The sequence below is a fragment of the Dermacentor albipictus genome, chromosome 7 (genome assembly GCF_038994185.2).
Source record: "Dermacentor albipictus isolate Rhodes 1998 colony chromosome 7, USDA_Dalb.pri_finalv2, whole genome shotgun sequence".
Classification (NCBI taxonomy): domain Eukaryota; kingdom Metazoa; phylum Arthropoda; class Arachnida; order Ixodida; family Ixodidae; genus Dermacentor; species Dermacentor albipictus.
The window spans coordinates 27,059,533-27,084,238 of record NC_091827.1 but is presented as its reverse complement, the minus strand read 5'-3'; the positions used below and the strand labels follow the sequence as shown (position 1 = coordinate 27,084,238).

At 48.2% G+C, this 24,706-nt stretch overlaps 1 protein-coding gene across 6 annotated transcripts in view; it reads right to left on the bottom strand.

Annotated features, from left to right (window-relative positions):
* Positions 1–778: 778 nt before the first annotated feature.
* The window catches only part of LOC135919265 (neprilysin-2-like), a 39,575-nt gene continuing 15,647 nt past the window's right edge, over positions 779–24,706 (bottom strand). For 4 of the 6 annotated variants that reach the window (XM_070521181.1, XM_070521183.1, XM_070521185.1 and 1 more), the window contains 6 exons: positions 23,315–23,416; positions 18,743–19,036; positions 10,633–10,830; positions 6,656–6,885; positions 3,810–3,953; positions 779–1,689 (listed from right to left, as the gene is read on the bottom strand). In XM_070521181.1, coding sequence (XP_070377282.1) covers positions 1,351–1,689; positions 3,810–3,953; positions 6,656–6,885; positions 10,633–10,830; positions 18,743–19,036; positions 23,315–23,416 — 1,307 coding nt within the window. In that variant the 3' untranslated portion in view covers positions 779–1,350. The remainder of the gene's footprint in view (positions 1,690–3,809; positions 3,954–6,655; positions 6,886–10,632; positions 10,831–18,742; positions 19,037–23,314; positions 23,417–24,706) is intronic. The other 2 variants (XM_070521182.1, XM_070521186.1) reach the window with 2 other exon arrangements.

Sequence of the window (24,706 nt, the reverse complement as noted above, 5' to 3'; positions counted from 1 at the left end):
GTGTCCCTCATCCAAACCAAGATAATCTCTTCAAAGCAGCTAAACGCAACACTGCGGCATTGTGCGCGGTCTGGGAGCATGTCAGAACAGCTGAGGTTGACTTTTCATTGCTACTCCTTTTTAATTGTATTTGTGAATGTTTGACTTGATTCGCAATGGGATTACCATATTGTTTTGACGAGTTTTCTTTTCTGTGCATTGCGCTAACCCCTCCTTTCTGTTTTCTTCTTGAATAATATAGACACTACTCCTTATCATAAAAACTTAAGTCGTTTTTTGTTTGTTGACATGCTTACTAGAGAGGGACAGCATCGGGTGACATGGTGTCAGCCCATCTTGACATAAAACATTTGAAGTCTCATTGAAGTGACATGTAATGAGGAGGGAAGATAACAGATGGTCATTAAGGGTTACGGCTACGCTTCCCTTCCCTTCCAAGGGAAGGGAAGCGTAGCAGGGGACGGCAGAAAGTTAGGTGGGCGGATGAGATTAAGAAGTTTGCAGGGACGGCATGGCCACAATTAGTACATGACCGGGGCTGTTGGAGAAATATGGGAGGCCTTTGCCCTGCAGTGCGCGTAACCAGGATGATGATGATGATGATGATGGAATTTCGCAAGGCAACACAGATAAAACCTGGAAAACTCGGGGAACTTAGAAATGCCAACTTGGTAGACACACTGATACACGACCGAGGCACACACCTCTATTTTTGTGTGACTGCCGTTATTAGGGAGCTTTAAAGAACGCAGCTCCGGTTACGGTATATTACACATCATTTCTATTCCTTTGCATACGCCACTGAGGCACACAACCTCTAGATTTTGTGGTACACTAAGGCGCGTGGGTACGCTATTGGTACGCATCGTCATTCTGGCTCGATAATCCGGGTGACGTGTGTGTTAAGAGCGAAAGGAAACGTACGTAAAGACTGGCAGGCGGGGCAGTCATGTTACTCTCCATAGAAGGTAGCGTACTTTTAATAGCGCGCCCAGATGTACCTACCACCTAATTAGTTGCATGTGCAATTTTTATACGCGCATGGTCATTCGCAAGTCAAGCGGTGCCCGTGGAGTTCATCTGATTCCTTCGCCAACTAAACAGTTGTTCGTGAGAGCGTAGCTTTAGATAGCCACAAGCACACAAAGCTAATCAATAGGAGCACGCGTTGTAACATCCGCTGTGCACAAGAAGCGGCAAACACTCCATGTGACGATCTGATCGCGCGCCTGCAGGAAACAAGTGGACATAAAAAGAGTTAAAAAATACACACAAAGAAGTCCTCGCGTCATATCCGCAGGCACAATCCAGCGGCTCGGTAAGCGATGAGTGAACACATCACCGCGTCTTCTACCAGAAGTCGCATCTGTCCGCGGGACTCATCGGGTCCCCGGTCTTGCAGCGGAACGCGGCCGCGAATTCGGGCATGTTCTGCAGCGGCACGATGCAGCGCGACCGACCGGCCCAGTAGCGTTTTCCCGGACTACGTTTCTTGACTAAGTCGCACCACTTGAGGCAGTGCGAAATGAAGAAAGTCTTGTCGGCGCTCAGGTCGAGGCCGGACAGCTTCCTGTCCTGCTCGGCGACCGGCAGGCTTTTGTAGGCGGCGTAGGCCAGCAGGAGTCCAGTATAGTCGGCGAAGCCTTCCGAGTCCGTTGTGGTGTCGAGCTGCCTGGCATTTCTTTCCGCCTGCGGGTGAGAAAGTATACACCCCGTTCACATTGAGGGGGAGTTCTAGAGGAGTTCTAGAGGTCTAGAGGGGTTCGGTACCCCCGCGGCCGCAGAGTGCATACAGCGTCGTTGACATTGTATCCAATTCTCCGTCTTGCCACCTCCGATTGGCTCGAAAAGAAGCGTCTTTGATTGGCTCAAAACGCCGCCATTGTAGAATTTGGCGGTGACCAGAGTAGCGCACCAGATGTCCAAGTAAGGCGAAAAAAAGGAGAGCACGCGACATTTGACTGCCATAAGCACTGCACAATAACTTAGTTACACAGATAAAATAAAACAATGGCGTAAACTGGTCTGTAACTAACAATGTTACACCCATAAAGGCGTAAGGGTGTGAGTTACAGACGTATTTAAACCCTCAGTTACCTTTAACGGCGTAGATTATTCAACCGTGTAGTGCAATCTCCCGCGCAGTCTCTTTTTCTTTTCTTTCTTTTTGCAGTTCTCAACTGTCGAATGTAGTTCGCGCGTCTATTTTTCGGGTCAGTGCGTCCTTCACGACATCGTACTTGTGCTTGACGTAGCGTTTGTGCCACGGAAAACGGGTAACTTCTCGCAGCCTCTACCATCTTCGGTGTCGCGAAAGTCAGTACAGCATTTTGGGACTGCTGCGATCTATACAGAGCTCGAACGCGGAACAGAACGTTTTGCGTTGATTTCTGACGAGGGACGACTCAGTGGCTGTCTCGCGTCCCGATTAGGTCTGGGGCGCGATATTGCCCACCCCGCAGCGGCGAGAGTGATTGGTCAGATACCGGCCGGCGCGGAGGCGCCCTTTTCGGCGGAATTCGCCGCCGCCGAATCACGGTTCCGCGCCTCCCCGGACTTCGAATGTCTCTGTGGGAACGTGTCTTAAGAAGTGAAGAGAAACAAACCGCAGACGTATATAACACAGAAAGAGAGAGAGGGAGAGCGGAACTGGAAATTTCGGCCACTCAAGAGCAGCGCGAAGCTAAAAACAAAAATTCGAAGGTGAACCGAGCTTCAGTTCTACTCGACCAAAGAACGCCTTGCTGATTGACTTGCGGGTGAGGATGGGGCAGAGTCACTGCGCCTGGCACTCTATCGCGTAACTCCTCCCATGAGAAGAGGAAGGAAGTCGGACTTCTTAATCTTTTTAACGGCACCACCTTTGGCATCAGCCCAAAATTTGACCTTTGATCACGTGTTAAATTTAAAGAAAAATTATGTGGTTTCATGGCCGGAACTGCGACCTGCTTGTTAGACATGCATTAGTGGAGGGAAAACGTTCATGGTGTAATGGTCACAGCGTCGGGCTTCTGAGCTAGAAGTTCTGTGTTCGAAGACGACCATCGATATATATATATATATATATATATATATATATATATATATATATATATATATATATATATATATATATATATATATATATATATTACATGACGGCTAGCGGTCAACTTGTGGGCAACACACACATGCGGGTTTCTCAGAAAGAAGGCTTCCCAGTTGCAAATTCGTACGGGCCAGGGGATCAGACCAGGACCAACGCCTTTCAGGGATGACCGCTATACCATCTGTGGCTACTGGGAGGCTATGAGAGATCGAAAAGCGAACCCGAGTGAATCGACAACTGAAAGCGCAGGTACGCGAAACACATGGCATATAAGTTCTACGGAAGACCCCAAGGTGGAGAAAGCTCTATGACTATGTCCAGCATACATGATTTCATGCAGTTCATAGCACGCATTAAATCGGATCGAGTTGGCTGTGATGGTCGCAGCAAAAAACTAACTCCAAATATAGCGCAGTTTTTTTTTTTTACTCATACGTATGCGTTTCTTGTCAAAGTTTTTAACCAAAGACAGGACTGCCAAATGGGAGCGACGAAAGCATTTTAAGCTGAGGAGGTGCAGGTAATTTGGCCTGCCCCGAACTCTTCAGTCTGAGTTGACCAAGTATGGCAATGCAGAATGTGGTGCTGTGAACCATCGATGATGTGCAGCCGGCTACAATGTTATCCTGCAATGGGCACATTTCCCTCATTCTTCTTGGGCAGTCACTCTTAAAACACTGTAATTCCCACAAAGATCGTTGGACCAGAAAATGTTACTCACATTTTGGTACGACTTGCGAAGGCAGAGAACTTTGCGCTCGTACTCCATCATCGTCGAAGTGTTCTTGAAGTTGACTTCATTTATGTCTTCGTCAAATTTGATGCCGTCGACGTCGTAACCGTGCATGATCTCGTGCCCAATGATCTGCACGTGCCATCCGTAATGTTTTGTAAGTGCTCCTATATAATTATTGCGCGACGTCATATGCGCAACTGATTTATCTCGTTGTAAAAACCGGTTGGCGCTATTTCGCGAAGCGCATCGGCTCTAACTGTACTAGCTGCAGCCGAGTTACCTGAAATGCACGTTAAACACAGAAACGTTCTTAAAGGGACACTAAAGGCAAATACTAAGTCAAGCTGAAGTGATAGATTAGTGCTCGAGAATCTCTAAGGCGTCACTGTTATCGCGAACAGAGCCTTAATAATCCAGAAATCGAGGCAAATGCAGGACTTGATTTACAGAATCCGCCGGGACACTCAAGCACTCGCCCGTTTACGACAGCACTCCTCAGTTAAATTTTGTCACTATAGTACTCAGCTACTGTTTCCAGAAAACATCATTGTATTGTATGATAAGATGAAATAAAATGCTACTTGTCCCGTTCTATTTCATTTTGACAAAAAAAAGCTAGCTGTGGCTTAGCTAAGGTTAAGCCCAGGATGCGAAGCATACTAGCCTTTATTTTAACGCGACAGCGTAAACGAGCTTGTGTCGCAGAAAAGCCGGTGTCGTCGGCGTCGGCTCAGGCGTGCGGCGCTTGCTCAGGCGCACATTTCGTTGTCGCGCCGAACGCTGCGTTGCTCGACGCTCACCGCGTCCGATGCGGGGCGCGCAGTCGCTGCGCCGTAGCAAAGCCACCTAGAAACAGTCTCTGTAGCACGCCGCAACCTTCGCTTCTCATTCCAATGAGCAGCTCTGTCTCCAGGAGGCATCTCACCTCGTGAGTGTCTAGCAGAGGCAAGCGCGGCTGCTTATATACCGCCGCGACACCGCGAGCGACGGCGCGAGTTGGAGCCCCGTTTCTCCTCTGTCGTGACGTCACTGGGTCACGTGGTCAGCCTTGAAGGCGACGTCGCGAGCGACGGCGCGAGTTGGAGCCCCGTTTCTCCTTTGTCGTGACGTCACGGTGTCACGTGGTATTTAAGGCGACACCGCCGCGGCTGAGGAGCTGGGTTGAGCTCTAATGATATGCTTCGCATAAAAAAGAACTCATTGCAATCACCCATGACAACGATGCGGGCGGTCGAAAGGTTTCGTTTTCACACGACTCTGCACCACCCACGCTTTCGCGTTTCGGTACTTTCCTGATCGCGTAGTGCTGCGTTGGTTTTGCTGGCTCGCGAAACTCGCACAAACTACAAATAGCAGAGAATTCAGCTTGCATGTGATGTCGCGGGACTCACGAACGGTCTACCCTCTAAAAAAAACTTTGCACCCTTTGGGGTGTATCTCTGCCGCACAACGACAATCGTCATCTGCCTTGCTTGCGTTTCCTTTCTTGAAAACGCTGCGCCCGCTACTTTCCTGTCGGGAATGCTGTGTCACGCTTATAACGCGCATGGCGTTCGTTACTATAAGGTACCGGACTCGCCACGTTAAATGAAGGAAATGCGGGCAAGAGAGATGACGTTTATTGTTGTGTGGCAAGATACGACACAAAGGGTGTAAACTTTTCTCAGAGTGTACGCCACTTGACGAAAAAGCAGCTGCAGCAGCGAATCCACCGTTCTGTCTTGGCTCGGTGACGCCGTCTTTCAGACGGGGATGCAAAGTGCGGTGATGGCCTATGCAACGTCACCACTCCCCGGGTTGGGTGGCGGGAGATTTGAATTTCGAAAAAGCTATTCAGACCCATCAGATACAGTTTTCTCGTAAACTAAGTCTCAGCACCAAACAAGCGTTGCGAGGTTTCTGGAAAGGTATTTAAACAGTGCACATCGACTTAGTATTTGCCTTTATTGTCCCTTTAAACAAACACTGATCTAATTTCAGCGAAATTTTTTTGTTTCGAAGAAAGCGGGATCTTGTGTCAGATATCAAAGCCAGATATCAAACCATGTTCAGCCGAAACGAAACACGAAGTCCTCGAACAGGAGACAATAGATTCCAAATATAAGTCATGTATTATTTGTTAAACATCCGCATACTCTTTGTAAGTATACGGCAGGATGCAGGAGTATGTGATCAAGTAGCACACCGATGCCTTTCATTGTCCTGTGGACTCGAATATAAGAAAGTTTTTCATTGTTTGCAACTCAAAGTATTTCGCAACGGATGATAGACTGTCATTGTTACTATAACGAACCATTGATTTCCGGAAATAAAGTGAACATTTAACTATGTTAACAATTCAGTGCAAGTGTACCCATAAACCCTCCATGAACTTTTTACAAAACATAAGAACGTAACTTTGCAAATTTTCTATGTAATTATTCGTGGCGGTTATATCACGTCATAGGCATTCGTCAATCGTTTATTTCAGGACTCAGCACCCAGCGATGGCTAGGGCGATGGCTAGGGTATTGGGAGCGCGAGTCCTTCCCCTGTTGGCAGACATGATTGTGGCGCGGCACAATGGAGATGTGACAGCTAGTGACCAGCGTGACGGACTCGATGTTCCACTTACTTCGCCGTTTCCAATAGGATAATTCTATACAACGTGGCAAGCTATAGTGTAGTCTACTAGACGTTTATGAGACGTCCATAAAATGACTGCTACAAGATGTCTGCAAAATGACATGTACATGACGTCTTGAACGTGACGTCTACGTGACGCCTGAAAACACGTGCACGACAGCCTGGTGGCATTTGCGCAGACGCGGCCTCAGTCCCTCTCAGCTTACCTGCCCTAGTCCTCCATAGTTGAGCGCTGCCGTTCCCTCAGGAAAGTACACGGGCGGCTGCACGATTCCCGCCTGAATCGTTATGGCATTCAAGCCCGCGCTGTACTCGGCATTGGCGACACCGGTGGTGAAGTTCTCGGTAGCGTTGTCCTTGAACATGCGGCTGGTGAAGTGCCTGTGCGTCTCCAGGTAAGGTTTCACGAAGCCCACCCCAGTGTCCGGGAAACTCGCTGCGCCCATATGCCAGTCGCAAAAGTTAAAGACAAAGAAAATCATTTCGTTCACGGCCTGCAGACCGCCTGGTAAATTTGTGTATTTACGAAACTCAAACATCAACAGGAGACGCCATTAATTCATTCCCCACGTATACGCGGATATTTACGAAAGCCATACTCAGTAATGCTAAGAGATGCATTTTAGAGCGGTATATGGCAATATCGTCCAAAACGCGTGTAACATTTGAAACGGGTCTCACTGTCGGGATATTTGTCTTCAGTGCGCTGTTACGCAGCTATAAAGTGGTGATACATATTATTTACCACTATAAAGACCCAAGTATATGCCGAATGGTCTGTATAAATTATAAACCTATGTGATTGGCCGTACGGTAATAAAGGATAGCCGGAGATTGCCGGAATATATACAGGTTGACCATCTTTAAGTTTTACGAACTGTTTAATGACGGCCTGTTGCCGATAACAAACTTTTAGTTGTTGAGCTGGATTATACAGAGAAGCAGTCATTAATTGCACAATAAATCGAGATACATATTGAACTAATTAGCATAATTAAATGCACTACTTATCTTAAATATACCGCAAATCGGGTGAAGTTCCTACAGAATGCTAATCGTATTACAAGCGCGTTGTAACTGCCACTCCCCCCCCCCCCCAATTTTCACAGCATTCGCATTCTTGGTAGGACTGCAGTTGGTTAATAGCTCATATTGTAATTTACGAACCGTAGCCGGTGAGCTTCCAAGGCTTGTCCACTTGGAATAAACTTCCAGAATGTCACCAGTTTGAGATATGCGCCATCGAATCCGCCGTAAAAATGCACTTTGTTCCACTTACTTTTTTAGCAAAATGCTCTGTTATGCACTGAAGCACAAAAGTAAATGGAATGCCCATGTATTCCATTTTACACTTTGGGAAATACAGGGTGTTTTCTTTTTTTCGCAGCAGCAAATAAAAAGAAATGCCCGTAGCATATAGCACAATTCTAACCCCTGACCTAAATTACTCAATTAGGTGGCCATTACTTCTACGAGAGGTCAAAACACATTTAAGTGTTTTCACATTCACATTCTCTGCATGACAGCAGTTCGTTAACAGTATATTTGAACACACCACTGAGTACACATAGTATTCGCTGCTATTAATGGGTCTCAGCTACCAATTGAAAACGCGGTTAGCACCACCAGACACATACTTCCTAGCCTGTGACACACGCATCGGAACACCTCTGGCATAATCCAAAGTGTTTTCCTTGTTAGTAACGCTACTAACTCACCGTAACCATGTCAGCTGCCGTATTTCCCCCACCAGTCCACATGGCGAATTTCGGTTATACGTTGGAAGTTGTTGCGTGCCCTCCAGCGAGCTTTCTGCCGCAAGAATTTTTCAAATTGGTTAATAGACGTGATAGACATATTTTCAGTGCCGCGAACCCATGATTTCAGGAGCGGGGCGCCACTGTCAGGACAGACTCTCGCTCCAGTTTCCCCGCCTATAGCCTCCGCAAGCGAAATTCCTTCCCTGCCCTCTCCCGTAGATTAGCTCGAGGATCGCGTGACGCGTACTACACAAGCACCGCCATAACTTTTCCTTTGTTACAGTGAAAGCTGTATATGACTAGTACCCGTGTGGGCTCGGGAACCTGTCCTTTGAATTTCATACGTGGGCCGATCCCGAAGATAGTGCAATATCGGGCCGACTCGCGGTGGAGGTGAGGTAGGCGTTAAGCACCCCCCGCCCCCCCATACATGGGCTGATACCGAAGGTTGTGCAATGCCGGGCCGACCTACGGCAGAGGTGATGCAGGCGTTAAGCCCTCCTCCTAGTGGGTCCATTCCGAAGGCAGTGCAATTCCGGGCCGACGCGTTTCTTTCGAGAGCTTTGACTGTCAACTTTCGCATTTCCATCTTCAAAGAGTGGAATGGTTGTCAATTTTCTCTCCCTCACTTTTTTTTTCTTCGCGGCGCACTTCCGCTGACGGTCTCGCGCGCAAGCTGTTGGGTTTGTCTCGTTTAACGGCGCACACGATTTTGGACGCTGTGCATGAGAACACTTGACTAGCGATATCAGTCAATGCTACACGGACGCTAAGCAACTCTGGAATACGGTATAAAATGGCATAGTTTCGGTGCTAGCGCACGCGACTGGATGAGGTGCTAGCAAACAGACGAAACGGATGTACGTGACTTCTGCTGCGTGGTTGGCGTCCCGCACTTCGTGCACAAAGAAGTTTCTTCCACCCGACCTTCTTCCACGAGGCCTCGTCGAAATGAAGCGTGACTTCGTAATTCGTCATGAACGTTTCGGGTGTCTACCTGTCTGCCGGAAACGCCGCAGTGTACAGCCTCTTTTGTGTGTGTGTGTTTGTGTGTGCACTCTAGAGAGGCCCTTTCCTCGAATTGGACCTAGAAAACTGCCACGAACTCGCAGAAGAGGCGGACAGGCGTCTACAATTCCGGGATGCGGGACGACTTCTTCCTTTCAGCAGGCTCGATACAACCAGAGGAGGAGGGGCCCTCTTTCTGTGCCGGTCACGTGACATCGACGGAAGCAAGATCCCGCCCATGATTGTAGAGAGCCTGTTTAAGGGGCTCCGAAATGTACTTTTCAACACTTCATGCTCTGCTTATTTTCTTTTATCTACCTTTGAATAAACCGTGCCAGTTTCGCACTAGAAATCGTCTCGGCTTGCTTGGTCGCCATGGTCTACCGGATGCCTGCAGCCCGCCGACAACGCCGTGCTACCGAATAAGTAACGTCGGTCGAGCTTCTATAGGCAGGCGCCGCTACAACTCGGCAGTAGTGCGATACGCTACCCTGGAGCACGCTACTACGCCCTTGAGCAAAAGTATACTTGCCAAAGGGTGTTCGAAAAAAACTACACTTTTTTGCAGTTTGCACGCATAATCGGAAATTGACGAGTATATTTGTCAATTTCCAGGTTGGACTGCAGTACTCAATTTCAAGTTGCATTCACAGGCTGAGGAAAAAAACATCGGTTTCATCGCGCAATCCTTGGTCTGTTCACGGGTGTACATGTCTCTTGGTACGGTGCGAATTAAAAAAAACACAGACATTCGGATCGTAGATTATATTATTTCTCTAAACTTTAGTGTATTAAAGGAAGAGATCAAACAAATAACTGATGTTGCCTCGGATAATTCACTAAGTCGCGTGTCAATATGAGCGACGTCACAGCACTGCCATGTACGTATTCGCACTTGCTGATATACGTCAACCCCCCCCCTCCCTTCCATAATCTTGGAGTGCTGCATCCGCGAGGAGAATGGCAAATGGCGTTCGGATCGAAATTTCAGCTCTTTGCACGCGGCGCGTAGCGATGTAATACATAGCAGGCGCGATGGTTAGTCGCGCATTGTATGCACGGCGCTTGTCAGCTCACCATGGCCAGACCTGGTGATGGGCTCCGTTATTAAACGTACGCTATCAACGCTATTAGTTCTGCACTCAGTTGGTAAAGCCAGAACTAACTGCAGTTACATCGTTACTGCAGTTACATCGAAGTAGTCATGAGTGCTATGAGAACCAGGTGGTAGCTGCAATCTCTCTCTCTCTCTCTTTCTCTCTCGTTTTCTTAAACAGTAAATTATTATATAGGAATGTTAAATCGGAAGTGTCGTACGCCGGATGCCGCAAGTTGTAATCTGAACAATTATGTGTTCGCTTCGCGCGCGCGCGTGGTCATCAGGTGGCGCTCGCGCACGTTCGTGGCGTGCTCACCGTAAAACTGTTCCAGCTCAGAGGCGTTCTCCAGGTGCTTGGGGTAGCCCACGATGAGCCTCAAGTTCCGGGCCTTGCGCAGGGTGTTGTTCCGCACTGGATCCACGATCCACCCCGTGTTGGACAGCTTGTCCGCCAGCGTTGCGATCATGCGGAGCGCCATCGTCTTCGCGGCCGAAAGCGCTCTCTGCGGAGTGTCTGAAAGGTGAGCCGGGGAGCGCATGCGTGAACGAGAGCGGACGGATCAGTGAATATAAAACTGCAAAGGAAAAGAAACGCTTAAGAAATTGGTCCGATGTAAATCTTGAAGGGACATCGACGGGTAAAAAAAAATGAAATAAATTTAGAGCTGTGTTAGTTAAGTACTCTTCTACAATGCTGCTGAAAGAGAAAGTGTCGTCTTCAAAGCAGACCTTGTAAGCCCCCCGCCCGCTTGTGGCCCCCCTTTCACCCCCAAAAAAAGAAGAAGCTAGAGTTGAAAGGCGGATGGCGGCGCCACCTTGGAGTTTCTGTACTAGTTCGTGGTGCCGTCAATGAATTTTGATGGCTTGTGCACAGGCCTAGTTTGTTTTTGTCATCGCTAAAGATGGAGTAAATTTGTATTCTGAAAGAGCGAGTTATTGAACTTCGCAAGCTTCAAGAACTTATACTAAGTAACAATAGCCCAAATTATGTGAAAACACTTTCAAGTTCGTGACGTCACACTGACGTTTCCCGGCGCTGGAGTTTCGCCGCGTAAAGAAATAAAACTAGAAATTGGCCTTCGCTTTCTCTTTTAATAATCGACCTATATAGTACGAAGTCCAAACTTCTTTAGCAGACAAATTTGGATATACAAGGAAAAGATACATGCACGCAACTCGAATTTTGTGCGGTCACGTCTTCGTTTCTCCCACCCACTGACGTAACCGCTTTCGCTGCCAATGTCAAGCTCTTGAAGGGCCTATGCAGCTGAAGTTTGCACTTTGTAGCACTTTATAGTTGTAGTGTTCTCTTTACAACTGCGCCTGTTTGCATTAATATACTAAGTATAATAAATAAATATAACACGAAATCTGGCTTTATCAATTTCTTGCTGCGGTAGAGTGGTTATCGGCAACTAATTTTTGTATTCATCAAAGGAGGAGCGAATGGTGACGTTGAGGATGCTTCTGGTGAAACAATACTAAATATTGGTAAACGGGCCCTGCAACACATTCTTTTTCTAGCGAAGTCGAGAAACGCATTTGCAGGTAAAATAAACTATGTAAGAAATACTTTTCAGTAAAAAGTACTGAGGGCGATTATTGTTGTGGAACAAGATACGCACCAAAGGGTGTAAACGTTTTTGAGAGTGCACTCTTACACTCTAAGAAAAGTTTTACACCCTTTGAGTCGTATCTTGCCTCGCAACAGTAAACGTCATCTGTCTGGTCCGCATTTCCTTCCTTTAACGCTGCAAGCCCGGTACTTCCCAGTAAGGAACGGCATGAGCGTTATCAGCCTGACTTAGCATTGCCGACAGCAAAGTAACGAGCGCGGCGTTTTCAAGAAAGTAAACGCAAGCAAGGCAGATTATGATTATTGTTGTGCGGCAGATGTACACCGCAAAGGGTGTAAACTTTGTGTAGAGTGTAGACCATGTAGACCCGTTGGGACGTGTCTTGTTCCACAACAGTAATCTCCATCAGTCTTGCCCGCATTCCCTTTCTTTAACGCAGCGGGCTAGGTACTTCCAGGTCACGAACGACATGCGCTTGTCAGCATGACAGAGCTTTCTCGACAGCAAAGTAGAGTGTGCAGCGTTTTCAGGAAAGGACGCGCTAGCAAGAGAGATGATGATAATTGTTGTATGGGAAGATAAGCCTGATAGGTTGTAAATTTAAGAGTATAGTTGAGTGTTTCGAAACTAGTGGAAGAGCAAGGTGGCCGTTGTATTAGAGAGCTATAGCCCAGCGAGCCAGCGGCCCCAGCGGGCCTGCTGCCTTGCTGAGCTACAACTCTCTATTAATCCCTACGCGGTGTTAGATATGGCGCCGTTTCCTGAGGCTACTTCGAGTTCCCCAGACCACATCGAATCGCAGCACAGCTAATTGAGGAATGCAGAAGCAGGAAAGCACATTCCAGAGGAGCGCCCGAGCAAACAAGTTGAAGGCCACAAGACAAGTGCAAACAAGTTTGCGGCCCCCAGGTCGTGTGCCGCCGAGGAACTATTCAATGCTTGACTTTTCCAGAAAGCGAAGGGATAGCCAGGCACTGTTGCGAAGAAAAGGTGGTCTCGGACCAAGATGGCTGTGACGTACCGAGAAGGCCTGGCGGCGTCGCACCGGTAGCCTTTGAAGAAGGCATTTGCTACCACAGCGGAGCCGTACCGCCGGGACTAGGTCGGCCCTCGGACAATGGAGCCCAATCGTGCCTCTTCATCGCCTTTGAAGAAGACATTTGCTACCGCTGCGGGGCCGTAGCACCGGGAGCAGGCGGGCCCTCGGACAATGGAGCATGAGCAACCCCCCCTTCTGCTCCTTTGAAAAAGCGCATGGCAAGTCTGCGAGGCAAGACCGCAGAGAGCCGCCGGGTGTGACAACGCGATACGGGCGCCAACCATTGCCTGAAAATGGCGTCATCTGAGTGGACTCTCCCATTGGCCAAACATGACGCGACTTCCAGTGCTCGAAGGGTTTGAAAGAAGCATTGCAGAGAGACCAGAGCATTCCCCCTGATTCCCTGATTCACCTCTCTCGAACTTCTTGCCGCGGGCGGCAGCGTCCGAGTTGCTGCCGGCCCGTAATGACTGTACGAATGTTACTTGTCTCTCACCTCTCTGTATATGATGTAAAATAAACCCTCCCAAGTTTGGTTCTCATCCCGAAGTCCGTCCTTCAACCCCTACATCTGGTGGCAGTGGTGGGATCGCCTCCGAATATATCAGCTGGTGGCAGCGGTGCGGATCAGCCTTCGTCGAGAGAGATCATAAGGAACCGGGAAAAGCGAAGAAGAGAGAGCCTTCGTCGAAAGAGGTCCGAAGAAACTGGGAGTGCCGAAGAAGAGCGAGCCTTCGACCCAGGGAGTCCGGAGGAACCGGGAACAGCGGACGAATGAACTGGATGGCAGTGTGCTGCAACCGTAAGTGAGCGCATGGTTTTTTTCCTTATGATTCGCCAGACTCAAATGTTGTGTGTTCATTTTGATAGTTCTGGGAATCAGGAGTTTGATGCATTGTGTGTTTGCAGAAATTATTAAGGAAAACGGTTTTAACCACCTGTCGGGGCAGCTGCCATGGATCTTAGAAGGTTGACGAGGTTAGACTTCTTGTTTTGTGTGCGACGATTTGGGAGTTGAGGCGGACGAACGGATGAGAACGCCAGCTATCATAAAGGCGATTAACGATAGTGGAAATGATGACAAAAGCATTGAGCTTGCTTGGGAGGTGATACAGGAGCCACGGGAGCGTGAGCGTAGTGAACGTTTGCGGGAGCGTCGTGAACTTAGGAGTAAGCGTAAGCGTGAAGAACGCGAGAATGAAGGGAAGCATGAGCTTCAAGAACTTACTCTTAGGTATGAGCGTCACGAACGTGAGAATGAACGCGAACGGGAGCAAAAGTATGAGAGAGAGAAGGCAGCACTGATCAAAGAGATACAGTATTGTGATCAGTTAATGGCACAGAGACAATGGCTGTCTGAGAATTCTGTAGGTAGTACAGAGCGAAAGAATGAGGCAGCATCGAGCGGATTTTCGCCAAAAGCCGACGAGAAGAGTAGTGCCTGTGAGATTGGCTGCAGATTCATCGGAAGAGGGAAAAGGCTAGCTGCTAACGATGCCTTAGTGGCAACAGAGGCCGTTAAAGGCCTCAGTGAGAGCGACGAGGTACTGTGCCAACAGATGACTGTGGAGACAGCTAGGCCAGCTGCGAACAAATTGGCACAGTTACCACGCGTGTGCGTCGCTGGTAATGTTAGCGAGGTTGCTTGCGAAGAAAAGGATACTGCTGACCCGACAGACGCGAGCACCCATGTAGAGCCAGATCTGCGTGCAGAAGTGAGGTGCGAACTGGACGATGCAGTTGAGAGTAGTTCTCGGGATGGCGAGCTCCGTAGTCCACGAGAGAACAACTGAATTGTTCAGAGATCGGTGCGGCTCTCCGCCAGTCTAGATAGCCTAGAGAGTGATGGTTCAGTTATTAATCATTCGGACTGTGCGCGTGAGACAGCGATCGATACCGACGGGCTGTGTGCCGTTGCACAGCGTGAGCTGGGCAATGTAGTAGAGGGCAGTTCGCAAGAGTGCGAGTTGTCTAACTCGAGTAAAGCCTGCTGCATTGTGCCAGAGTCGGTTGAGCTGTCCGCCAGTCGAGGCAGAGAGAGTGTTGATTTAAGTGAGAATCACCCAGACTGTGCGGGTAAGAGACCGATCCGGGCCGACGAAATGTGTACCGGCCAGCACGAGGCACGAGAAGGCGACATGAAGGCGAGTGCAAAGAGAAAGCGCCGTAAAAAGAAGCGCGGTAAAGACCGAAAGACGGTAACTTATGTAGCGCGCCAAAGATGGCGAGAAACCCAAAAGGGCAGGGCGCGAGGAAAAAGGTGCGGTCGACACGGACGATGTTGACGCATCCAAAACGAGCAAACCACCGGTCCAAGGTGGACCGCGAAGCATGTTCTGCACGGACGCGGACAAAGGGCACGAGGCTGTTAAACTCCTCGTCGTTCCGTAGTTCTTTTCATAGCTCAGCGTGCAGTTCGAAGAAGCGCAAGGTGGCAGCACGAGACCAGGTGGGGAGTAGCGACGCGGTCAATCAAGTTTGTGAGGAAAGCAGGGCGCCAGGGCGCAAATTGGCAGGAGACCGTAACGTCTTGGGGGAGCTGATAGTGAATCAGCCCTTTTGTTGTTTCTCGGCAGCCAGAGTAGCTTGCAAACCGCGCCCACCTCGAGTCCGACTGAAAGTATGAGTCAGTCGAAAACGTTTGGAAAGGGCGGCCAAGAGCGCTTCCGTAGAATTGGAGTGTTTTGTTTTGAGCATCGGAAAGTTTTCGCGAATTGAGACTGGGATTTCTTTAAATGTGTAAGGTTTGAGCTTTGTGTTTTCGTTTGAGAAGCTCCGAGATTTGAAAGATGAGGTTTGTGTAAACATTTAGTCTCGCGAGATGCTCATTAATAAGTAGATAGGCTTTTTTGTGTGTGTGTGTGTGTGTGAGTAACCTGAAGATCAAGGTTATCGTCGAAAGGCCTATGGTAAAGCGTGTGTGTTATTTAACCTTCTTTCTTTTTCAGTGTTTTTGAATTTTCTAAGGTTAAGCGCGTAGATTTTCAGTGAGTGCATGATTTGCACTGAGAAGCGTTCTTAGTTCCATTAGCGCATGTCCTGTGTGGACGGAAGGAAGCAGATTTATGACTGGGATGCTCGTGTGTGTTGAGGGCAGCCGTATTCTGACTTTTCTGATAAGTATGCGTGGAACGAGTTATTAAAAGACGCATTATTTTAAGGGTTCTGCGGAGTGTGTAAGTCCCGCAAGTTTAATTGTTCGTTTAAGGTACGTGTCCTGTAGGACTTTCAGGGCAGAAACGCGAGTAAACGTGAATTAAAATTTTGCCTACAACGCAAGTACGCGTTTTGTTTAGTGACCACAATGCTAGTGCGCTTGTGATTACGTGCTTGTGAGGTTGACCAGATTGTGCAGTGGCAGCAATACGTGCGATAAGTACGCCACTGCGATAGATTGGAAACATGCTGTTCGTGTAGTTAGGCCACTTAAGTTATGTAAGGCTGTTTTCATTTGTTGTTTGCATCGTCAACGACCCTTTTCTTTTGCAACAACAATAGTACTCTGGTCTTGTCGGTAATCGAGGAGAAATGGATGGCTATTTAAAAGGGTGGTTGGAACTGTTTTGTCGAAATTGGGGAAATAAAAGATCAGGGTTGATTTCTACTCAGTAATAGCCTGGCGAGTCAGGGGTGATGAGCCTGCGCTTACACGTGGGGCAGCGCTGTGTTGTTTTGTTTGTTTGACGTATGTTCTCCAGGGCACAGGATCCCGAAGTTCGTCAAACGAGGCTCGACACCAATACCCTGCAGGTTCTTTCAGCGTTCCTCATGGCCAGCGAAGTGAGTTCACCGGCCATTCAGAACAACCGGGGCGAGGACGAGCTGTTAGATATGTCGCCGTTTCCTGAGGCTACTTCGAGTTCCCAGGACCACATCGAATCGCAGCACAGCTAATTGAGGAATGCAGAAGCAGGAAAGCACATTCCAGAGGAGCGCCCGAGCAAACAAGTTGAAGGCCACAAGACACATGCAAACAAGTTTGCGGCCCCCAGGTCGTGTGCCGCCGAGGAACTATTCAATGCTTGACTTTTCCAGAAAGCGAAGGGATAGCCAGGCACTGTTGCGAAGAAAAGGGGGTCTCGGACCAAGATGGCTGTGACGTACCGAGAAGGCCTGGCAGCGTCGCACCGGTAGCCTTTCAAGAAGGCATTTGCTACCACAGCGGAGTCATGCCGCCGGGACTAGGTCGGCCCTCGGACAATGGAGCCCAATCGTCCCTCTTCATCGCCTTTGAAGAAGACATTTGCTACCGCTGCGGGGCCGTAGCACCGGGAGCAGGTGGGCCCTCGGACAATGGAGCATGAGCAACCCCCCCTTCTGCTCCTTTGAAGAAGCGCATGGCAAGTCTGCGAGGCAAGACCGCAGAGAGCCGCCGGGTGTGACAACGCGATACGGGCGCCAACCATTGGCTGAAAATGGCGTCATCTGAGCGGAATCTCCCATTGGCCAAACATGACGCGACTTCCAGTGCTCGAAGGGTTTGAAAGAAGCATTGCAGAGAGACCAGAGCCTTCCCCCTGATTCCCTGATTCACCTCTCTCGAACTTCTTGCCGCGGGCCGCAGCGTCCGAGTTGCTGCCGGCCCGTAATGACTGTACGAATGTTACTTGACTCTCACCTCTCTGTATATAATGTAAAATAAACCCTCCCAAGTTTGGTTTTCATACCGAAGTCCGTCCTTCAACCCCTACAGCGGGCAGCCGTGCCCGAGTGCGAGCAGACCACAGTCGGTTTGTTCCGGAAGTACGTAACCCTAATCTAAATTCGCAACGCAGATTTTCACTTTTGCCCGTTTACTAAACTGCGTCACTAACTTTGCATGGTAACAACGGGAAGAATCGCATTGACCTAGTCGGTTCTTCACATTGAAGTGAGAACAGCCATATGGAGGCTATGGTCCATAACACAAGTTGTTTGCAGCACTACCGAAGGCATGTGGCGAACACAGGCAATATCCTTGCGCAGCAGAACATAGACCCGGGCGTAAGTGTCAGATTACTGGTTGGATTCGAGTTTTTGTTATTGTTTGGTACATGATACGTTCCTGCGATCTTCCCGCGTGCACGTCGGATATACTACGTCTTTTGCCGTGGCAGTGTGCAGACTACACTGCGCGGATGAACGTCGAACGTTGATTTGTTGGCGTGTCTATCAGGTTCGTGTGGATGAAGCACATGCGGAGGACCTAACCTACCTGGTTTCACAGTAACATATCACGGAAAGTCCCCCCCCCCCTTTTTTTATGGGGTTTAAGAGCCAAAACCATGATCTGATTATGAGGCGCGCCATAGTGGGGGACTTCCGGAAATTTGGACCAACTGGGGTTCTTTAACGTGCACCTAAATCTAACTACAAAGGTGTTTTCGCATTTCCCCCCATGAAAATGCGGCCGCCGTGGCCGGGATCCATCAGGCAAAGCTAAAAAAAAATCCGTCTAAAGGGAGTGCACATAGGAAAACGCCGAGTCGCGTTGCGACACGCTGCCGCGCATTTTTATTTATTTATGTATTTTTCGCCTACGTTGCCTCGCTTAAACATTGCACTGTTCCCGTCATACTCGAGAAGTGTTCCGTTTTTTTCCATACGCAAAGCGTGTGACCGAGTCTCTGCGTGTTCAACTTCGAATCTACGTTTGAACTATACTTCTACAGCCGAGCTGCTAGAACCTCGCTGGGTTTCTCTTGACGTGCGCAGCTTCGCCGAGCTGAGGGAGAGAGTGAAAGCAGAGTATAAAAATAGCACTGCGCAGCCTATAGCGACGCGGCGAGGGGTGGGTGGAGCCTACGGCGTTTTCTTTTTGTGGTACGCACACGTGCTGACGTAACGGCGGGTGACAGCCATCTCGAGGACCCCCGAGACGGTGTCTAGGCAGAAGTCCTCGACGTCTTCCGGCTTCTCGAGTCTCCTCATGGCACGACCGCTGGTGTAGACGACGAGGCGCCGCAGCACGCTCCAGGCCATCAGAACGCGCGCCTCCTCGCGTGCCAGGCGACTTGTGTCCGATGCGAACACGGCCACGGCCGTCGCGTTGTCCCACAGCACCACCACGTCCTTGTCGTCGAACGCGTCGTCAGTGAATTTCTTGTAAATCCGCACCCACTCCGCTGAGGCGAAAAAAAAAAACGACGAGGCCCCCGGCCATCCGGATATTAATTGCCACCTTCGATGGCGAATTGTGATGGATCGCGGATAAACGTGCTAAATGTCGTATAATTTTCATTCCACGCTTCATAACCATGCGCACGCGTTGTTTCATTTGTACCGTCTGACTTAACTGTCGTCATTTGGGATACTTGCAAGCAGTTTATAGGTATACATGCGTTTGCCGCTCTTTGCCAGGAGTTCGATGAGCCATGCCCGTTTATGATCGTCTAGAGTGTTGTTGTCCTTCTTCGTTTGCTTCATGTTAAACGGCGTCTTTTCTTTTTTCAATTGTTTGATTTGTTGTTAGCTATGTTTTCCTGTTTTCGCTACATGTTGTTTCTCTGACCCTCCACACGCAACACTCCAGTTGAAGCCTGTGAGGTATGTGTATAAATAAATAAATAAATAAATAAATAAATTGAAAGAACCCGCATGCTCTTATGCACCGTGTATCCGTAATCGTGTACGGTCGGGTAGGAGACTGCATGAAATGCAACATGTTCTTATGTAAAACAATACGAGCGTATGGGATTACGGTAGCGGACATTCGGTTTTTACATGCCTAGAGAAGGTAGTTGCAAACTCCATTAAAATTAAGGTGGTACATGATGATGTTCGGCACATCTTACGGTCAATACTATTTAACTACAGTTATTCCTCATGAGGGAAATATTCAGCTTGGGAGAGCTTCAGTCTAAATACGTGTACACGGGAACGGAAAAATTGTTTTCGAGGCATCCACTGCACCAAATTTCGAGCGGTTTGAATTTCAAAAAGAAAAAGCAAAGTTAATGTCTAGTGAGTGTATCGCAAAGAGATTTCTTACTTAGGCCGTCGAACTTCTCATAACGGCCGTTGAAACTTGCAAAACTGAGAAATGAAAATGTCAGATTTACAACTCTAACTCAGCTAAATAAAAAGGGTATAATTCTGTAGACTGCGCTAAACAATGCACATAAAGTGGACAGTATCAGTGCATTATACACCGCTTTGAAATATACCACCAAGATGTGACTAAGCGTCATCCACGGCATCTTTAAACACTGTATCAAATTCGAGCGAGCTGTAACTTCATATATCGAATTTGTCTGAATTATATGCTAGAACGCATACAGCTTACATAACTTAGATATCTGTCTTAGGGGCAGAGTTATGGATTTGTAAACTTCGTGCTTCTATTTTTTTCAATAAGGTTATGGATTTCCGGCAATTTTTGTTGAAAAGTTAAATCAAATTAGTCCAGCTGTTGTGTCACAAAAGCATTTCAGCGTTGTACATAAATTTGAATACGCGGCGTTGGAGTTGGCACCGAGTTAAAGCTTCCCCTGAAGCGTGAGGGTGTTGCCCATTGGACAAACCATTGCATCCTTCATGTAAGTTTTACATTTTACAGCGAAGCTACAGTATATGGCTACCCTGCGGAAAAATCTTGGCAACGAACGGAAAACGCCTTGCAACAAAGCCAACTTTCTCGCGAATGCTCTGTAGCTTTCAATCTAATGTAGGTATAGTGGAAAAAGAAATCATACTGAAATTGGCCGCTAAGACGACTCTATGATTTCTCCGAGTAGTTCAGAGTGCAGTTCTAAACGTCAGAGAAGGTTCGTCTGCTGTCAATACACGAACATCTACGGAGAGAGTATGGTTACAGAAAACGGCTGCAAATCTTGGTTTATCGGAACTATACCGAAACAAATTACATGACAATTAACCACTAAGAGGAGTCTGTCATTTACTTTTTATTGGTTGCGTAGGTCACAGTGAAGCTGTATATATTTTTGAATTCCCGTTTGCTGTCAATAGACGAACTTCGATCTACGGGAGGGAAACGGACAGCTCCATGTTTGTCCACAACACTCTAAAAACTAGGGAGGGTATCCCAGGAGTGAAGCGGCCGATTTACTCTTCAAAGAGTCGTTTTACTCTCGCAAAATGTCGAGTGGAGTGAAATGCATTGTTCACTCCGTCACCAAGGAGAGAGTGAAATATGGGAGAAGCAGTTACTCCCTCAAAGAGTGCCCGGAACTCTCTGTTTTTAGAGTGTAAAATAAAACTCTATTCCTTCCGAGTCTCGTTCCGCTAATTAACTTGGATGTAAACTCAGTCGCAGGTTACAAACATGTTTTGTTTCGTGCACTACGTTCGACTGCACCCTGCGGTTAACACATATCGTCGCTCGCGTCGGGGCTCGGCTTAACGGCCACCTGCGTCTTAACAGCACTCCGTCGCAGCTGAGTCGACAACACTTGCGTGTATAGAGGGTCGTCGTAAAAGAGCGATTGGCGGTGTATCGCATCGACCGCAAGACCGTCATCACTTGCGTGACAAGATAAAGATAAATTGAAGAGACAAGAGACAACAAATGACTGCCAATAGAATTGTAGGGAAGGAGGGGGAGGGGTGGGAGAAGTCAGGGAATGGGTAGAACCGACGCAGTCGCGAAACCAGTGAAGAAAAGATATGCCACTCTTCGCTCACAATTACCATACAAGGGGACGGGGGGGGGGAGGTATGGAAAGGTAACCTGAGAAGGGAATTGGAAACTCTACTACCACACACGACAGAGGCATCTCAGTTTAAGGTACGGTACGGCACGTTTCTGCTATTACTGAAAAATAAACACAATGCAAATGTCAAGCGGACAATGTAAGCCGGGCGTGCGGAAGTAGAGCCGCATTAATTAAAGCGCACCGCAGGGTCTACGTGACGCTATACGGAAGTAGTCGCGCGTCAAATGATCAATTCTGTGCCCGCCGCGATAGCTTTGTGGCTACGGGATTGCTCGAAGTGGCGGATTTGATCCCGACCGCGGCAGCCGCATTTCGACAAATAAAAAAAAACGCTCGAGCACTTACGTTTAGGGACACTGTATACATCACCACGGAGTCAAAATTAATCCGTAGCCCGTCACTACAGCATGCCTCATAATCCGATTGTGGTTTTTGGACGTACGGCACCAAAATTCAATTAAAGTTTAGTATTCCTCCCAGGATGAGATGTGCCATGGCAAGCAATGAATACGCTCGACCCTCTCAGAGGTTATGAACTATAGCGCACAACAACGCCTCAAGTGAACACCTCCCCCTGCATGTTGTGTGTACTAGCAGGCAGACATCAGTGGCACAGGCAAGATAACATTTAACATCAATCCACTACTCTCGTGTTGGACAAAACGTTGAAGAAATTAAAGATTCGCCGTCAACATCACCGCTAATTGTCCCCAATCAAAGGAAACGGCGCAGAAAGCTACGCTTACATCGACTCCCACAGTGCATTGGATCTGCATTTTTTGTGTTTGTTATTCTAGCGCTCTTTGCGCTCCCTTTATCTTTTCAAGGTTCTGTGTTCGGAGGAAACGTTAGCTCAGGTCAAACTACGATGTTGCCTATGTAAATAAATGTGCATGTAATAGAGAAACTCCTTTCTGTGTGTGTATATATATATATATATATATATATATATATATATATATATATATATATATATATATATATATATATATATATATATATATATATATAGAGAGAGAGAGAGAGAGAGAGAGAGAGAGAGAGAGGGACACGTCAAATCTGTAACGCTGCTCCCGAAACAGATATCGCTGTTTTGTAAACTGCGTCAGTGACAGCATAGAAAACGGACGAATTCGATATAACAATATACCGCTCACACGCATTTGTTACAATATTTACAAGAGCATTGGAAATGTCTTATTCACAAATTAGTGGTATTTCAGGGGGATGTATATTGCACCAATTTTCCCCGCTTTAGATGCTTCTTTTTAAACGCTGTTCTTTAAAACTTTGATGCCATTTTCCATTGCTGAGTTGTAAACATTATAGTATCGTGTTCATAAATTTCGGTATTTTCAGCGAACTTTATTTAACAAACAACGGCGCAAATAAATGGGAAGAAAGAACCCGCTTGGAACAGACACGTGATTTTAACTAGTTTTGTTAAATGTAACTAACCTCATCAAGTAAGCTGCAGTGATTGCCGACAAAATACAATTTCCTCTTTCCAATGTATTTAGATATCAGCCGTCGAGCCAAAGCTTCCTCTTCAACCTCCCATTTTGTGCCCCACATTATAGAGAACCGTTAGAATGAAATGGCCGTGCAACTTTCGTATAGGCGGCCATTAGTTCAGGTAAAATTCGGCTGTTGACAAGGCAGGTATATATGCATCGTTGGTTTCGTGTACACATTCTGCAGAACTTGGCACACGTTTCCCCAACGCACCACTAGGGATGGTAGGTTCCGTGAACGTTCCCAGGCGCTCTAGTCGCAGAGTTAATCCGACGAAAAAGTCCTTCGCGAGAAGTAAGCCAAGGAAGTCTGCAACTGGATGAAGAGAGAGAAAGAAGAGACGGGGCTCAGCGTCCGGTAGTGCACTTGACGAAGGGTCGTAATAAAGCTGGTTTCTCGGGCAATGAATCCCCTCCCCCACTCCCCCTCCCAGCCGGAAACTGAACGGGGCCCAGGCCGTTACTTTGAGGCTCTTACAGACGACATCGTACCTGCACCCTCAGAATGCTCAGTTGGATATACACCCCCCCCCCCCCCAACTTCCCGCCGTCGTGCTCCAAATGCGGTCACGCATGCTGCTGCTTCGACCACGTGCTCTGGCCGTGACCGTACTACTCGGGCTCCGAACTTCAAGTCCAAGTGGGACGCCTTGCTGAAGGGCTCGGAATTCGCGCACCAACCACAGACCGTCGAGGGGGCCCGCCACACCGCAGAGAGTCACCACCTGCTGGTCCCGTCGCTGGCGCAGCCACCAACTCGATTGGGGAGACGAATCACGTTCCTCGGGACACTTCAGTAAAGTTCTCGTCAATGGTCAGGCAATAAAAAAATCGGCTACGCGTTGGTTGACAAACCACGCGCAATACCACGCCATAAATATAAAGCGCTGACAGTCGTCGCGTCATCGTAACTCGTGAAGTATAAACCCCATGCAAGCGATTTCTTGCGCGACAGCGACAAGCGACGCGATGGAGATGGCTGTCGTGCTGGCTCGTCGCCGACCGCTTCGCGCGACAGCTCTCCAGTGTTGCCGGTATTAGGGGATCGAGTTACGCCAAACCTGGCGTGGCACTTGCTATAATTATTTAAGTTGATTTGTTTGGCTGTACAAAGCAACATGAAGTATTTCTGAACGGTCTTGCATCAAGTTTCTTTTCGTTTACATATCAAAATTTGGTAGTTTCCTCGTTCAGTTTGTATACTGAGAAGCGAGCACGTGCGCAAACCGTTAGTACGTCACTAATGTACATCCCGTTCCGGCTGCTTACTATTGGCTAGTCGCTCATAGCACTTCCGGGCGACGGGCGACGAATTCTAGATTTGCAGAACCGAGCGATCGCGCGACAAGACCGAGCGATCTGTCCAAGCGACGGCCCGATCCGTCGCTCGAAGCCGTCGCTCGTCGCTGTCGCGCACAAAATCGCGCTCATGGGGTTTAGCCTTATAACGCGACATCCGAGGAAAATATCAATCAAGTTAACGTGACAGTTTTTTGCAAGCTGTCCAGGTCATTACATAAAGCGTTCGCTGGCGGGAAGAAGTGACGCCAACACACACGCGACAAGCACCGACACCTTGAAGATATATACGCTGCCAGCTACCATC